At 34.8% G+C, this 17,966-nt stretch overlaps 1 protein-coding gene across 1 annotated transcript in view; it reads right to left on the reverse strand.

Annotated features, from left to right (window-relative positions):
• Positions 1-17,966, reverse strand: part of LOC132565209 (reversion-inducing cysteine-rich protein with Kazal motifs-like) — an 80,135-nt gene that overhangs the window by 18,850 nt on the left and 43,319 nt on the right. The window contains exon 5 of the mRNA XM_060229843.1: positions 3,068-3,150. Within this exon, the coding sequence (XP_060085826.1) occupies positions 3,068-3,150 (83 nt within the window). The remainder of the gene's footprint in view (positions 1-3,067; positions 3,151-17,966) is intronic.

A 17,966-nucleotide genomic window follows, 5' to 3' on the forward strand; every position in this document is an offset into this window, starting at 1 on the left:
GCCCTGAGAGACTGACTGCTGATCCCACATTTATCTAGGTATTATTGACTCTTTATTGTTTAAAGCCATTATTCCATCTTACTGCTTAGGACAACAGTGTTTTCAATTCTGCCAAAAATTATCAGCCAATTCAACCTTTCATTATGGCAGCTTCCCTCCAACAAAATCTCAGCTGAGCATACTTATACCTATTAAAGTGGAAGTCTAATCTATGTATCCTCCATCAGGTAGAAATGCTGTTTTGCCGAGCAATCTAATGGCCTGCCAAACAGCCTTGCCACTATAGAGTAGCACAGAGGGAGACCAAGTTCTGCTAGTGCAAATCTTTAAAACGCCATAATAACGGCGATTCTCTAGCCCGTTTTTGTGATTCGGTAAGACTTGTTAATATTAAGAAGAGCTGCATGGACAGACATTTGGAACCACGATACAAAATTTCAATTTCTTTTTTTCCCCGCTTCTGTAGCACTGTTTTTAGAGCGCATAGACAGCTTGAACTTTACCACGACACTCCTAAATGCTGCTACTGTCTTGTTGTCGTAGACTTATCTGGTGCAACATCTTATCTTGTAGGATATAGAAAACGATAGGCAGATTAATTGCAATTTTTAATATTTTTTTTCGTCGACTTCCTTTTAAAATAGAGGTCTGTTTTAAAAATCTCTCACTACAGTGCTAATCAACAGCATGCTACTATTAGTCCCTGAATCATCTGTTAATTTCAGTCAAGTATTTATTAAGAAGTTGAAGCTGAATTTTTTTATAACTTATTTTAAGAATTTCTCCTCCACAAGGGAGGGTTTTTCTTGTTAATATCCACATGGGTATCTATCTTGTTAAGGAGATCCCAACATAATAAACAACCTATAATTCATCTTAACAGCAACTGACATTCCTCTGAGGTATTCCCTGCCACCTCTTTCCCCCAATTGCCCTTTCGTCTTCATTTACAATATACCTTTTCCCTTGAGTGTCGCCCATTTTGACGGTATTGACTATGTAATGGACAAAGAGGAAACAATGTATTTGTATAGCTCTGTAACAACATCTGGAACAATAACTCTATCCTACATACTAAAATAACATACTTATGACTTTTATACATTTGAAAGGTCAAAGTTCAAGACTTCATTACCCTAGAAAGTCACAAAATTAATGGGAACTGTCTGAAGTGTGAAACTGGCTATAGTATAATGGTAGGAGGCTGTCAGTCATATCTCCAGGATACCAGATACATATGGAGAAGCTCCAGTGGCTTCACTATACATTCACAGTCAATTTACATAGAGATATCATCGCCTATAAACAGAGTGTATTCAAAATATCATGGCAAAAAAATACATAAATCTACTTCAGAGTGTTTATCAAATTTTGTTGTTGATATTTAGTCAAGCTTACGAATGGAACTCCCTTTGACATCATCCCTGGACATGTGTACATGAAATGCGAAAGAAAAATGCACAGAAACACATCTGCCGCAGCCCAAGCAATAACAGAATACCATTTGACTGGGACCTGTCAAGCAGTGTTACCATCACTGAAGCCAGGAAGAGGGAAAACTGTGACTTTAGTATATCACAATGTCACACCAATCAATCCTACCAAAGTGATGATGGGTTTTATAGGCAAAAACTGCCAATGTCTGCAAAAATTCCAACCCTGTACTGTCGGAACTGCTTCCCCCGAAAGAGTTCCAGAGACATTTTTGACTGGCATATGACGTCTGTATGTATATAGGTTTGGTAACATTGCTACACCCTTTGTCAGACTTATATACCTGATATTTATACTCCTCCCCTTCCACTGCCCCCATCAGTACCTAGTAGGTATTTGTACGGCACTAGGTGTGAACTTTGCCTATGACAACTTCTCATATATTACATACTTAGTATCAATAAATGTTTGAGCTGGGTTTATTTTGGTACTACAGATAAATATATATAAATTATTTTTGGGATTGGAACATTTCACCTTCATAACATACCTTATCAATATAAAGATTGACCATAAACATTTCTCACTGTTCATTTCATATTAAAACATCTAATGTATTTTTAAATGACATAGTGATATCTGAACCTTGCGATTTAATTATGACATAAGATTGAAAAACACCTTTAAATAGCACATGTCCTTGTGAAGTAAGATATTAATTACATATCTCAAAAAAGTGGGTGAAAACAATTGCATGCGGAGTCTTATTTCATATCAATGTTCTTCGAAAATGTAGTTTGAAATGGTAACAACAGTTTCTGGTATTGAGCTGGGAATGGTACAGATAATGTTATCAAGACCACCCAGACTTGGGGTAGTGCAAAACATTCTTGTCGTATCCAAGTTATATTCTGCACCAGTCAAAATGATTGTGATCTCCAAATAACACTAGTGCTTGATAAAGAACACATTTGGTAGGAGGGGATCCCTCTGTGGAGTTTGACATATCATGCATTAAACACGGTATGTAGTGTGGCTACAAAGACTTCTACGCAATTTCAAAACACTCAAGTGCCAAACTTATAATTGTGTGGCGTTCCATTACAAAACTGGAACATTTTTTAAAATTATGTAATGTTTATTTAAATGTCAAAACTACAGATATTTCTATCAACAATCTCTTTCAATGTTTTGACAATTGCAATGTTTTGCAGAAAAAGAGGAAAAAATAAATAAATGAATACCAGTAATCATCATGCGGAAGTAGCATAATTGTAAAAAAAATTCCTGTACGTGACACTTTGAAAAACAAGCAAAATTTTATAGAAATGTTTATTTATATCGGTTGTTTTTTTTTTTGTTGATCATGTCTGAAAAAAAGATGCAAAATCTGTAAACAAATCCAATTTCTTTGAAATAAAGAAAGTCATTGAAATACTCTATGCATTACCTTAATCAGATGTTAGTGGAAATGAATTTACGTATAATACAGCATTGTGCATTAGGACATGTATATATATATGTACATATGAATATCTGTGACAGATTTTACAAAAGGCTCATCATATACACCTATTGACTTCCCCCGAGGACAATATGAAGTTTCATAAACCTAAATGTTAGCTTAACATACCTGATAGCAGGCTTCCTGGCAATACCTATTGACAGCTTTCTCACAGCATGGCTGTGCTGACCATGCCATCATCGACTTCACCACTGAAAAATATAACAGAGAATTTATAAACAAATGATTTATTAATTTCAAGCAGGTCTAAGATGTATCTGAATGGTCTGATAGGAAGCTCAAATTAGGCAAAGTTAAAATTAGAAAAATGATTCATTTACAGGTATAAAGCAGTAATCAAAAATAATTCAAATCTATTTTTGGTACCTTTCTTCCAACATTTTTTTAGGCCATCAACGAAATTCACTAACCTATTATTTAAATCTACAACATCATAAAATACAGATGTTTCATTGATTTTCAAAGCATAACTCTTTTATAAAGGAGGTACAATGTGTCTGTAGTAGACACCTCCTTAAATGGGTAGGTGATGACCTATATATTTTTTGAAGAGGATCAGATTTCAAACTGCCCCGTCACACAGATCTATAGGCATGCATTACCAGATCTCCTGATTTAAAGTGTCAGGTGACTTTAGTCTTGGCTGTTAACTGAGGCATAAAAACCACTGATGAGCTATGGACATGACTATCAATCATTTACCACAGGAAAAACAAGTAGATTCTACAAAATCTCTTCGTCTTCATTACCTGCTCTAGTGAGCTCAAAATCAATGTCTACATTTAATTCAATTAAATAAATTAATTATTTTCACAAGCTTTTGTTTTGTTTTGAAAACTTGTCAAAAGATCTTTTTCTCCTTTGTAAGCTGATTTCTGTTAATATTAAGCCAACAGAAAGATTCAAGTATAAGCATATTCACCGTTTTGAAAATATTCTATTACAAAGAAAATTACACTAATTTGTCATCTTAGTAAGTCAACCATGATATCAACCATAATAAAGACTGATGGAAAATTAGGCTATAACAGTCATAGGCAAATGCCATTTTATTCTGGTACAGTATCAAACTATAGCAAATATATAGGAATGTATGTAAACATGAGCCTATTTAAATGTCTGATTTACACAAGTATGCAGATAACACAGATTTAGTTATGGTTGTAAATATGACTTATCTGCCAAAGAAAAATGAGCTAAATTTAGGAGCACTTATTTAACCACATGGTGCACATTTTATGCCTGGTGTAATATGTCCAAGAAGAGACAAAGCCAGTAAATCTCAAGAAATAGTGAAAAAAACTGTCAAAATTCAAGATGGCCACCATCATCTACTGGTCAGACATAAAATGTGTACAACTTGGGACAGAAGGGGATCTACATATGAAGTTTGTGAAAGATCCTTGCAGAACTTCTCAAGAAATAGCGATAACAAAGACCACAAATGAAGGACAATTTGAACACTGTTTTTAGATGATGAGCTTACAGGTCCAACATATTAAAAAAAGGGGCATAATTCCGCAGAAATTTGAAAAAATCTCATTACCGAGGTCTGACATAATTATACAGAAAACCAGATTTGACTGAGTATTTGTGCTAATGATTCATGTAATTTAAGGGAGCATATAATATTCATAAAACATAACTGTACACACTGCTAATTCAAAAGGTGCATACCAGGAACATTACGTAATTTGATCCCTACACATTCCCACACTTCTGTATTCAAACTTAAACCTTATTCAAAGGAAAATCACTATTTTGATACCTTAAGTGTAAAAACAGTTTTTTCACAGCAAGTATTAAATTTCCTTCAATTATATCTATTGTGTAAGTTGGCTATATGTATACACGCCCATTCACTGCTTCTCACGTAATATTCTAAATATCTGACAGTATGCTACATATCTACACAGTTTCCCGTCAATTATCTCACTACACACTATTTATATACAGCAGATATTTATCCCTCCCTCAATGACTCAGGTCAATCACAGATATTTCCTCCCGGCAGACCTCATAGTGCTGCATGTGTACCAGTCGCCCACAACTTTTTGTCCCTACAAACTTAAAACCAATGACCCTCTATCAATGTTATACTGCCCACGGAGGACGCACACAAGTGTAAGCTTTTCTCCTTTCACTATTAGGTACTATATACCATCTGACCGATGATCTGATAGCTGTCTTGTTTCTGTAGCTGTTATTCATTGGACGAAAGACAATTAACCATCCCTAAGACCAAGTTAGCAATAGAGGGAGCCACAATAATTAGTCCTGGTATTGCCCATATACCTCTCCAAACTTTCTGTAGATGTCACGTCCTAGGATAGAGGACGGACAACCAGAAGGACCTATACGAGTCTTTGTATGGCTTATATAACCCACTCTCTATCAGTCTGTAAGTTTTCTGTGTATGTTTATTGTCCGATAGGATATGGACAACCAAAATGACCCCATACTAAGTTGTTGTATTGCCTATACACCCCATTCATATTAGTCTCCAAGTTTTCTGTATATGTTAATTGTTGGCCAGAAGTCCTTGTATGGTTTATATATATGACCACTATCAATCTCCGAGATTCTGTTGATGTCCATCATCGGACAGGAGAAAGACAACCACAAGGACCCAAAATAATTCCTTGTATGGCCTATATACATGACTAATATCGGTCTCCAAGATTTCTGTTCATTTCAATCATCGGACAAAAGACTGACAACCACAAGGACCCAAAATAATTCCTTGTATGGCCTATATACATGATTAATATCGGTCTCCAAGATTTCTGTTGATTTCAATCATCGGACAGAAGACTGACAACAAGAAGGACCCAAAATAATTCCTTGTATGATCTATATACCACATTTCAACCTTTCAACCTCCAAGACATTCAAAATCTGTTATCTCTTAATTTGCTCTCCACTTTTAATAAATAAGTTATGCAAGGCTTTCTAATTTTTCCTGATGACATATTCACAATTCATTTCAGTTTTAATATGTAAACATACTGAGAAAATTGATCAAAACAAATCAAGTGACACATATATATCCTTCCTGCTTACCCGTTTGTATGAACTCTCTACCTGCACTTTAAATTCTACATTCTTTCTATGTACTCTAGCCCATTGTAAATCAGCTTTTGTCAGCCCATAAAACAGGTGCTACTGGAGATTGTCTAGGCCAGAGTGTAATTTAGCCGGGTGTAATTTACCCTGATAAGACCTCAGGAAACATAATGGGAGGAGCAGACGACACCCGACATAGCTAGCTAATGTCTCTCAACCTGTGTGGCACCACTCACATTCAAAATTGAATATCAGTATTTTTCGTATTATGCTAATCACAATATTTTGGATAAGAGGCTACAACTATTCACATTTAAAATATTTCTTTAAACATTTTTTACTTATAATTTATCAAAGTGAAATACTGATTTGTTTCTTAATAAATGCTATTTGGCATACTGTACTCATGATTAAATTTTGAATTACCTCCCTTAAATGATATGCATTTTAAGTATGAGTGTGTCTTGCCCCTCAGAATTACAGTGATAGTGACAATACCGTATCAAAATGTCAGGAAATAAGCCAATCCATATTTAGTGAGTCTGCAGAATCACCACCAAATACTATTTCATTGATCAGTAATAAGCCCACTTCCCATTTCTTGAATTTTAAAATTTATTTGTCAAAAAAAATGTAAAATCGTTTCTGTAATTATAAGAATGGAAGTTACAATTCAGTTCTTTATAACTAATTAAACTTTTTTTTACATGTGTCAAGTTTGTCATATCTTGAAACTATCTCTATGCTGTAACCCATGTCTTACATATACATAATTGGGATGATTTAAAAATACTAGGCTTACATAACATTTTAAGCGATGAAAATCCCCTGCCTGACAGAAACACATGTGTAGTTATTTAGATTAAAAAACAAAATTCTCTGTCAATCCCTATCTCTAATGCTGTTGCGTGTCAAAAATCTCGGTACCACTTCCGTAAGTTTTTGCATGTGTCAATCATAGAGTCCTGGCATCCTGTTACGTAAACAATGCCTACTGCGATACACAGAAACCAGAGATAACCCACAGAAGAGTGTGAAAATATTTGGGTAAGAGAATTACATAACTCCTAGTCTGCTTTAGTCTTTCTCTTCTGGATGTCACTTTCAGGAAACGGTCCAGATTTAGAATGATACGGTGATTAAATTAAAAACTGACAGAGAAAATCAGCCTATTCTCATTCTTGCATATTTCACAAAATAACTTTTTTCATACCTTTTTTTTCTTTTGGCGTGAAAAAAAAATTACAAATAAGTTTTCAATCCATAATAACATGCGTGTGTTCATCTCTTCATACTCAAAAATGCAGGATGCCAGGAACATCAACAATTAACTAGTGAAAACTGTTATCCATTTTAAAGCAGTTGTGAGACGCTCTTACTCATCCACAACCAACAGTGTGCAAAGTGTCTTATTTCAAGCATGGAAAGAAACTAGAATATTGAAAGAAAAATGGCACATGGTTGGCTTGATGAATCCATACCTTTCCAGTCCACTCAGAATAAAATCATGGTTAATGAGATGAAGGGCGAATGACATATGAACAAGCCTGAGATAACAACCTTTTCTACGTATCAAAGTTTTAAGTCCCAAGACAGTAGGGGCAGACCCTAAAGCCAATAGTCTGTACCCTCATCCATTGCATATAGAATACACTGGGTTTCAATAACTATCCTATAGGCAAGGGGGACCCCAAGAGCATTAATATGATAGCATGATTCTGTTTATATCCTTATATTAAGTACACAGGTATATAAAGGATGTTTCATGCTAAGAGGCAGGGAGACCCTGATACTTAATGTTGAAGCACGATAATATTTATCAAATGCAGACCCTAAAGCCAATACCCTTTGCCCCAAACCATTGTATATGGTGTATCAAACACTTCAATACCAAGGGTAACTATCAGACACCAAAATATGATTGTGTGTACCTCTTCATGTTAGGTATTTCAGCAGGTAAATTAAGGATCTCAGTCACAGGTATTTCATATTGTGAAGCATAGGGACCTTTAGAGACTGAACATTGTAGCATAATTGTGTGTCTCTCTTCATGTCAGGTATTTCAGTAGGTAAATTAAGGGTCTCAGTCACAGGTATTTCATGTTGTGAAGCAGAGCACCTTTAGAGACTGAACATTGTAGCATGAGTGTGTGTATCTCTTCATGTCAGGTATTTTAGTAGGTAAATTAAGGGACTTGGTCACAGGTATTTCATATTGTGAAGCAGAGCACAAGTGTGTGTATCTCTTCATGTCAAGTATTTCAGTAGGTAAATTAAGGGACTTGGTCACAGGTATTTCATATTGTGAAGCAGGGCACAAGTGTGTGTATCTCTTCATGTCAGGTATTTTAGTAGGTAAATTAAGGGACTTGGTCACAGGTATTTCATATTGTGAAGCAGAGCACAAGTGTGTGTATCTCTTCATGTCAGGTATTTCAGTAGGTAAATTAAGGGACTTGGTCACAGGTATTTCATATTGTGAAGCAGGGCACAAGTGTGTGTATCTCTTCATGTCAGGTATTTTAGTAGGTAAATTAAGGGACTTGGTCACAAGTATTTCATATTGTTAAGCATAGGGAACTTTGGAGGCCGAACATGGTAACATGATTAAGTTTATCTCTTTATGCCAATTAAGCAAGCAGATAAAGGGTTGATATGTCAATCATTTAAAAGTATGATCCTTCATATTCCTATTATAGATAGCAGAGTACAGGTCTGTTAATTAGCTAACTTACTGTCATGCTTACATGCAGACAGACATATTGCATTGCTTACCTTCAATATCATAAAGTTGTTTTGATATTGGTAATTATACAAAATGTAAGAATTTGTGTGAAGTTACATCTAGGTGGAAATATTACCTTGTTGTTGTCCAAAAACAATCCGTAAAATCTCAAAAACACACATTCTTTAAAAAACTAAACAAAGCTAAGATTGATCTTCAAAAAAAGTGTGTATGTTTCACCATGATTTTAAAGTGACCATTATATCTGTGATTCCTATGACCAATATTGTTTCAAAATATTAAATGGTGACACACCATGAATGACTTTAAAGCTCTAGAGCATTACCATATACAATGGAGCTAAATCCTTAATAACACATTCTTAAGTGTATGGACAGGAAATATTTTCCATCAAGAATTCATGAAAAAGTATCTTCGACAGCAAAATAAAACTTTCTTATAACAGGTATTTATTTCAAATGTTTATGGCAAATACGTAGAATAATCATTGATAAATGGATTTCTAGATGACCAGTAAGCGTCTTTGTGATAAGTTATCCTTAGGTCAATAACACTCAAACTTATCTTTCATAACCACGCATTATTTAGCAGGTGAAATACGCCTGTCTTAACTTGAAATGACCATACCCTTTGAAATGAACAAAATAGTAATAATAATCTGCATTTTAGTTCCAATGTCCAGAAATAAACGACGAAAGTTATAAATTCTTTAAGACAGTTCTATCTATAACTTGTATACCATTCAGTAATGACTATTGAACCATTGTGTTATGTCATATGGCGATCATACAAAAAAAACTGTCGATATATGGATTAATCTTACATCATATGTTGTAAATTTAAACACTTTTAAGCAATTTGAATATAAATTAGATGAATACTGGAAATATTGATCATTAAAATATTGTTTTAAACGAAAAATCGAACTGTAAATGTTACATTTTAAAGTAATATTTGTATTTCAAAACTTACTGTTAAAAAATTGTAAAATTCTATTTTGTCAGATTAAAATCTTTGTATCTATGTAAGAGAAACATATAATAACACTATTGTGACATCATAAATAAGTCATCAGTTTATGACATTACATGACTGCCTCAGTAGTGAAAAACATACCTCTTGCACTGAAATATGAATTATATGATCGATAGAAATTTACAGGAGTCCATGTTATACAGAATCTATAAAATGATTTGATATGACACTTGTCTAATAGCTGGTGATCTATCTAATTATCTAACGTGTTATATAATTTCAATATTACATTGACACACAGGTAAGATTCTTTATATATTTACTGTCATAACCAAGGTTTTGTCAACATAAACTGATATCTGAATGTCTGTATTTAAACTTACAAAAAAATTGTTGTAAGTACACTTACTTCTAAGTGTGCAGCTGTATTTTATCATAGCAATATAATATGCCACGATCCATAATTATGTATTCTTAAAGGTATAATAAGATTCCTGTTCTATAAAAACTTTTACAAATATTAAATTTAACATGATATAGAGTATTGCTTAGAGGAAGTTAATTTGCTGTTGTCAATTCCGACCAAGCTGATGTATAATTTCAAATTATGGAGACAAATTTGTGATGGATAGAATTAGAAAACTATCAATTTGTTCAATTTTTAACTTGTTCCTTTAAAAATATCTGTTAAAATGAATACAGAGCTAGATATACTACAGGATCGGTATGCTGTTCTGTTCTATAGCTGTCAATCACAAGTCTAGAATAGAACACACAGCCAAAAGCACCCAAGGGCTAGATTTTCATATGATTGTACATAAGATTTTCTGATTATCAATTAAGAACTTCTGTGTGTTAACAGCAGGAGAAATCTCCCCCTGAACCTCCTTGTAGATATATGAAGTGAACTGCCTTTACTTCATCATGTTCAAATCGCACAAAGAGAAGTGGCCCAAATGCTCCTCCCCTTAAATTAAACACTGGGCTGTTTTGGGGACCAGCCTGTAATTTTCTAGCACCTTTAACACGTAAGATTTACCTGCAGTCATTCAGGTGTGAAATCAGCCTAGTGGGAATGATTTGAGTGTATATGCCCACCAACCAGATTTAGACTATCAACAGTTGTGATCGTCACGTCAAATCTACCTGAGAACACTTGTGCATTTTATTATATATAAAGTTGGTCGATTATCTTTTGACAAGAATGGCAGAAATTTAAAAAGCAAAAATAATTTGGGAATAAAAGGGAGTTGTGATTACGGAGATATACATGGTACAGGCAGACAGTTATGATGGCTGTCACGGCGTGATTTACGGGTGGTAACTATTAGGTACACATGAGCAATTCTCTACTGATAATCAGGCATAAAAATGTACTGATACACATAAAAAAAGTACACAGTTTCGTAAGAAAGTCCTTCATAGAATTTCAAATAAATCTTGTCAAAATCTATACTTTCCATAATCTTGACTATTAAATCGTAATGAATTAACATTCAGAGGAGGATTTGGTCCAGTTTATTACCTATTAAGAGGAAAGCTGTGTACAACAGATGCATGTCTGTCTATGAGGTGGTACCTGGAAAACAGCCAGGTGGATTTTTGATACCTATGATACTACAGGATACACCCGGACATTTGGGTTCAAAAATCCATTACAGATATCGCATTCAAAAAGCAAATTTATACATCTGTATTTCAACAGCACTATGTGGTATTTTCAAAAATGTTTGAATCCATGATGTGAATTTTTATGGTTAATGAATTTTCACTGATTTATATATTTCTATTGCACATTTGACTACTTCAACTGCATTAATACCCAGGCCAGGAAAATTAAAAGCAGTCTAGAAAATAATTAGTGAGAGGATGGTAAAACTTTTCCTGACATTTCCAATATTGTATTGAGACATCTTGGCGATCAACATACTACTCATTAACCCGATAAAAAACATTGGCATGCAAATCTTTCTTTTTTTTTTCTTTTTTAGTGTTTAAGTAATTGAAATTTCAATATGAACAACACATCTCTCTTGGAGATGCAAGTCTCCGCTTGGCACAAACCCATACAAGCTTGTTGTTGAAGAGATACATCAATTTTCGCATTTCACTACATGATCATATCCATTATGTCAAAGAATTTATCAGAGCTTTATAAATTCTCAGAGTATAATAGGTTTAGGTAACTGTAGATAAGTTCCTAATTAAAATATCAAAACCACATAATATATCAAAACTGCCCAAAATCAAACATGCAACAGCTTTACTTGTCACGTCAATGAAACAGGCCAAAGAAATACAATATTGTGTTTTATGTGATCAACAGAAACATACAAAGGACAAGTCAAAGAAAAACAAGGTTGTGTTTTATGTGATCAACAGAAAGATACAAAGGACAAGTCAAAGAAAAACAAGGTTGTGTTTCACGTGGTCATCAGAAAGATACAAAGGACAAGTCAAAGAAAAACAAGGTTGTGTTTCACGTGGTCATCAGAAAGATACATAGGAATGTGTTAGCAAGTCTCATTCAGAATTAAACTAGAATGTAGAGAATTTACACACAAAACATTAATTTTTCTGTTCCTTATTAAATATCACGAGATAATCTTAGCAATTATGATCTTAATAAATTTCACACACAAGACTAAGATAAAAGCAACAATAGTGCAAAAACAACCTTAATTCTGCATGCACTGCACATATATTACTCATCAATATTCATGAAATCTATGCTTGAAGTATGCAAATACTGCTGATAAATCATAAGATTTATTTGTTATGACAAATTTAAGAAACAGAGAGACAATTACCCTGTGACCTGGTAAAACGAGCACCAAACCATAACAGGGAAAATTCTGAAACTAAGGCCATGTAAAGTGACTACCAACTATTACACTGGGAAAGAGCCTGGTAAAAATAGGTACCAATAAAGACAGGGAAATAGTTCTGAATTTTTTACTTTTTTGTTTTGCTTTTCTTATTAAATGAGTAATGCGATAAAGTGCAAATTAAGCAGTATGATAATAAATGGTTGGCTTGAGTGTGGATTGAAATTCCTACAAACACTGTAGGGTAGGCAGGAAAAAATATTAAATGAAGATTAATTTGAATTTTGCATAGTTTGGTATATAATGTGATTCTTCAGCACATAATGAGTCATGGATTTCCAGGTGAGCTGTTGTGTCAAAATCCTACAGTTACGATGAAAATATACTCGTCAGCTGAAAAGCCATAATAATGGACGTAAAACTCATTAAACAAATAAATATATTTCTATGACACTACAGAGTGTCATCAACTTTCTTAAAAACAAATTTTGAAAAAGGAAAGAAATAAAACCAAATAATACATTTTTTTTTTAAACTCTTAATTTACACTTGATGGCAAGCATTAATATCTGTTAAACCGTAGCCTAGATGTAATATTTTCACACTGACAGAATCCATGGCCATAACTTTTCTAATAATTAAATGTCAGAAAAGTGATTTATGTGACAAACCACTGAACATAAGTCTGAAAGTTTGGTAAATAATCGTAAACAACCTCAGATTATGGGATCATGAAAGATAAGTTAACATGAAGACATAAAACATTTTCATCTTTTTTCTAGTTCCCACTGTTTGTAAAACATTTTGTTTGCAAGGTGCAGTCAAGAATTTCATTCTACAGAAGCAAAGGTTACATTTAATAATCATGAAATTTCCACCTTAAAGGTAGGCAGCTATTGTTTACTGAGATCAAGCATTAATTTTACATCTATATCCATGCTGGCAGTCATGTTTCGTTCCTTAGTCACACACACATTGGCAGCTAGTAAATGGCTACTGTTCACGCACCAAATCCCACAAAGCAAGCGACCATTGTATTGTGAATGTCAGCTGTCAGACTGGGGAGGACAATGCTCTCCGATTATCTGCAAGCTTTGTAAAGGCCTACCTTCATACACTTCTGGAAAGTTGGAAGGCAGATACAGAGGTGATAGAAGGTCACCATCTCAACAATGGTGGCTCACAAATGAAAACCTTGTCATCAATTTGAATAATTACATGTGTTTAACAATTAAACACAGGCTATGATGACTGCAGTTGGTAAATCTGTTGATCTCATGTCCGTGTCATGACCTCTTCACTTTCCGGAGACATCAAGATTCCAAAATCAACCCGTTCATTATGAGCTTTTAAGCTACGATGACTTTCTGACCTCCTGTTATGACCTTGAACTTTGGCAAAGAAGCTTATGCTACGAAAGAATACAATAATATGAGATATTTCTTCATATTTTGATAAAGATGAAAATCATCCTGTTCATAATATGGCCACTTGCTGACATGTCTATTTGACAAACCTAAGCCATTTGACAGAAATGTACTAGTTGAGAACCAAAAGCTAACTGCATTTTAGCTTGTTGCTGAATAATAAAGACTGATTTTATTTCAATAACTTAAAACAGTGTTTCACACTATCTTATCTGATGAATTTCTAGCTATGATTTCTGAAATACTAAAATTCTAAATGAATGATTTAGAAATTTTATCCAATATAGTCCTATTGAATGATTGTTTTATACATCCTAATAATAAATGCTTTGTTTGACCCAATTATGTCCACGTCTGACAAGGAGCACCTGACCAGCCTCTTAGGTTACTATAGTAACCAATCATGGCATGCTATCCGTCAGTTGGCAGATTTCATCTCCCTGTCTGGCTAACATGTCAGAAATCACATATCAAGGCAAAATATAACATACTGCAGGAAAGTTGTATTAGTTTTGTTTTTTACTTATGTAATAACACATCGTAAAAGATATTTTGCTTTCTTTCTTTTTTTTTTCATGAAAAGCATTCAATCTTTATTTTGTAAATAAAAAAATTCAAAAACGATAATGTTATAAATGTGATGAAATATTTAAGTTTTAATTCTATTGTGATACTTGCGTACACAAAATTTTGCGATATTCCTAGTTTGACATTATCCAATCTTGTAAAAGATATTAATAGAGCACATGGTATTAGATTGAAGAGAATGTTTTACACCTATATAATACGATCTCTACACCTCGCCTGACGATGGATTATGACCTGCAGCATCGAAGAGGGATATACAGTAATCTCCGGAAAGGCTGTTGCCAGCCACGATTATGTATTGATTGGTATCAAAGCCTGCCTTGTGTTCGGCAGGCTTCTCTCCTCCACATATTAGAATAGTTAGTCGCTACAGATATATTCAGAGCTTTATCATATACAAAAATATAATAAATATATAGATTACAGGTGCTTTAGTGGAATCAGGTAATACTTTCCTCTATTAATTTATTTTCAATTATCATTTCCTATTTTAATTAATCTTAATTATTCATTGAGACATAAAGAAAAAGCAATTCAATAATTATTCACTTATTTAGTAAGAAAAAAATTAATAAAGGGCCACAACGCAGTCATTAGTGAATTACAGGTAAAATTGAATGTAGAAATTTACAGGGAGCTAATAATACACAAGCTGAACTATTGCACAGAACGATGGTTTTATACCAGCAGAGAAGCATTATACTGCATAATGTTGACATTTCACTGTATAGGAGCTGGTGGATGAAAAACATCAATTATCAATAGACAGTTCCATGTTGATAGGCTAGCGAAATTTCATCAGGTTACATTTTTGACAACTCCACCATCATCGCTTTTGTTTGGAAAAGCTTCTCATCCTCATAGACATATATAACAGGAATAACTACCATGTAACCAGAACCGGGTTTAACCTTTCCTGATTCCCCAGCCCCCAATAATAAAACAAATATGTGTCTCAACACCTTCCTGTAATGAACCTGTGAGTTTTGTATTACCACTGTAAAATCCTGTGTTATTATTGTATTTTTTTCTGTCATGCTGATATTAAATAGGGGTTGTATGCTCTGGGAGTTCAGGTTAACTTTACATAAAGGTGTTAAAAGTAAAGTTTGGTCACCAGCGCTGTGACATAACTGTTGTGTGCGTGGCATTTACGGGCCACTGGCTATGTACAGGGCTTTACGTATATATCTCCTGTCAACTATATTGCATGATTTGGCTAGGTAAGGCTCCTAATTTTACACTGTATTAAACATGACGCCCAGACAAACCTGGGCTTAGGCCATGCACATCGATTTCATTGGCTTCACAGTTCTCTAAACTCTAGTCATCACTATCATAGTAGTTTTCTATTATGAAGTCCTAGACTTACAATAATCTCACTGGCTCAAAACAAATACAATATGATGCACCAAGAAAACCGTTTTCAACTGTAATTTGTTCCAGTGGAACTAGATGCACTCTTCTTATAATTTAATTATCAAACAATACAAGATTCTGCTTCCAGATCCTGTAAAACTATCAAACTTCCAGCAGCTTTTACATAACAGATCAAAACTTGTGTTTTATAACCAGAAGTCTGCAATCAAAGTGGAATCAACACCTCTTAATTGTATGAAAGTCACACAAATGAATAGTACTTTTAAATACAAATTTAGAGCTAGATGCTGAAAGAGCCAAACAATGGATTAAGTTGAATGTTACAGCTGTTTTGTATTTCCAGGACCTGTCAGTGATGCTAAGGGCCTAAATTTCGAAGCCTCAAAAGAAGTACACAACAATGACAATAGTATCACTGCAGGATATTACTGACTTGACAAGATGTAGGGAAGGTGTTAGACTGTAATCCTCAAATGTTCTTAATCTGCAGAATTTGTCAAACTTGACCTTTAATTCATTTATCTTTACAAACAACCACATATGAGAAGGTGACCAACTAGGAGTTATGATACACGGTACATATGAACCAAACCCACTGAGAGGTTCTCAAAATATGACATTGTTTTCCACGACTGATGCGACAGGATGTGGAAGATCTCTAGGTAACACTATATCCATCCAAATATAATAAATGGCAAAGACATAAAAAAGTTTGGTCTAAAATACACGAATACTTCTAAACTTGGTGATAATAAATATCTAACGGGTCTTTACTTTCTCAAAGTCTGATCATATAAACAAGCATGGAATCATTTAAAAAGAAAAGTTGGCAAAATGCATTCACCACAGGGTCAATACTTGTACATTTACATATTGTTTAACGTTATGCCAGCTCCACTGGTTGTGAGAGCCTGTACTTAAGCATTTCTTCAGAAACATACAACAGGGGTGGGGGAAATAACAATTGAGAAGTTGAGTATGATGAGAAGGGGAACTGGTACAGGACTACATCCTCAGTAAACCATTGGGTAATGTATAGTAGACATTCACCTTACTCAGTAATGGTTTCAGTGGTGGTTGGAATAACAGTCAGACCTAATGATGATTTGTGGCTATTGCTTATAAATACCAAATGTCAACAGTCTAAAGTCAAGCAACGGGCTTTATACACACATCACAATGTACACAGAAACAGTAAGTTTGGAAGTTTTCATTTCGGGTTGTTTCATAGTATCTATATCATTTTTAGTATTTCTAATAACTTTTCATCTGCTTCCCCCCACTCTTCCAGCCTAACCTTTCAGCCATTCCATTCTTCAGCATATAATTTGAAACATCTCATCATTTCCCTATAACTGTTTATCCATCAACCTGTATCACACTGGATACCATCCCACTCCACACTGACAGCCTGTATCACACTGGATACCCTCCCACTCCACACTGACAGCCTGTATCACACTGGATACCCTCCCACTCCATACTGACAACCTGTATCACACTGGATACCCTCCCACTCCACACTTACAACCTGTATCACACTGGATACCCTCCCACTCCACACTGACAGCCTGTATAACACTGGATACCCTCCCACTCCACACTGACAGCCTGTATCACACTGGATACCCTCCCACTCCACACTGACAGCCTGTATCACACTGGATACCCTCCCACTCCACACTGACACCTGTATACCACTGGATACCCTCCCACTCCACACTGACAGCCTGTATCACACTGGATATCCTCCACACCACTCCACACTCCACAACCTGTATCACACTGGATACCCTCCCACTCCACACTGACAACCTGTATCACACTGGATATCCTCCCACTCCACACTGACAACCTGTATCACACTGGATACCCTCCCACTCCACACTGACAGCCTGTATCACACTGGATACCCTCCCACTCCACACTGACAACCTGTATCACACTGGATATCCTCCCACTCCACACTGACAACCTGTATCACACTGGATACCCTC

The sequence above is a fragment of the Ylistrum balloti genome, unplaced genomic scaffold (genome assembly GCF_031769215.1).
Source record: "Ylistrum balloti isolate Yb309-2 unplaced genomic scaffold, AGI_CSIRO_Ybal_v1 Utg369702, whole genome shotgun sequence".
Classification (NCBI taxonomy): domain Eukaryota; kingdom Metazoa; phylum Mollusca; class Bivalvia; order Pectinida; family Pectinidae; genus Ylistrum; species Ylistrum balloti.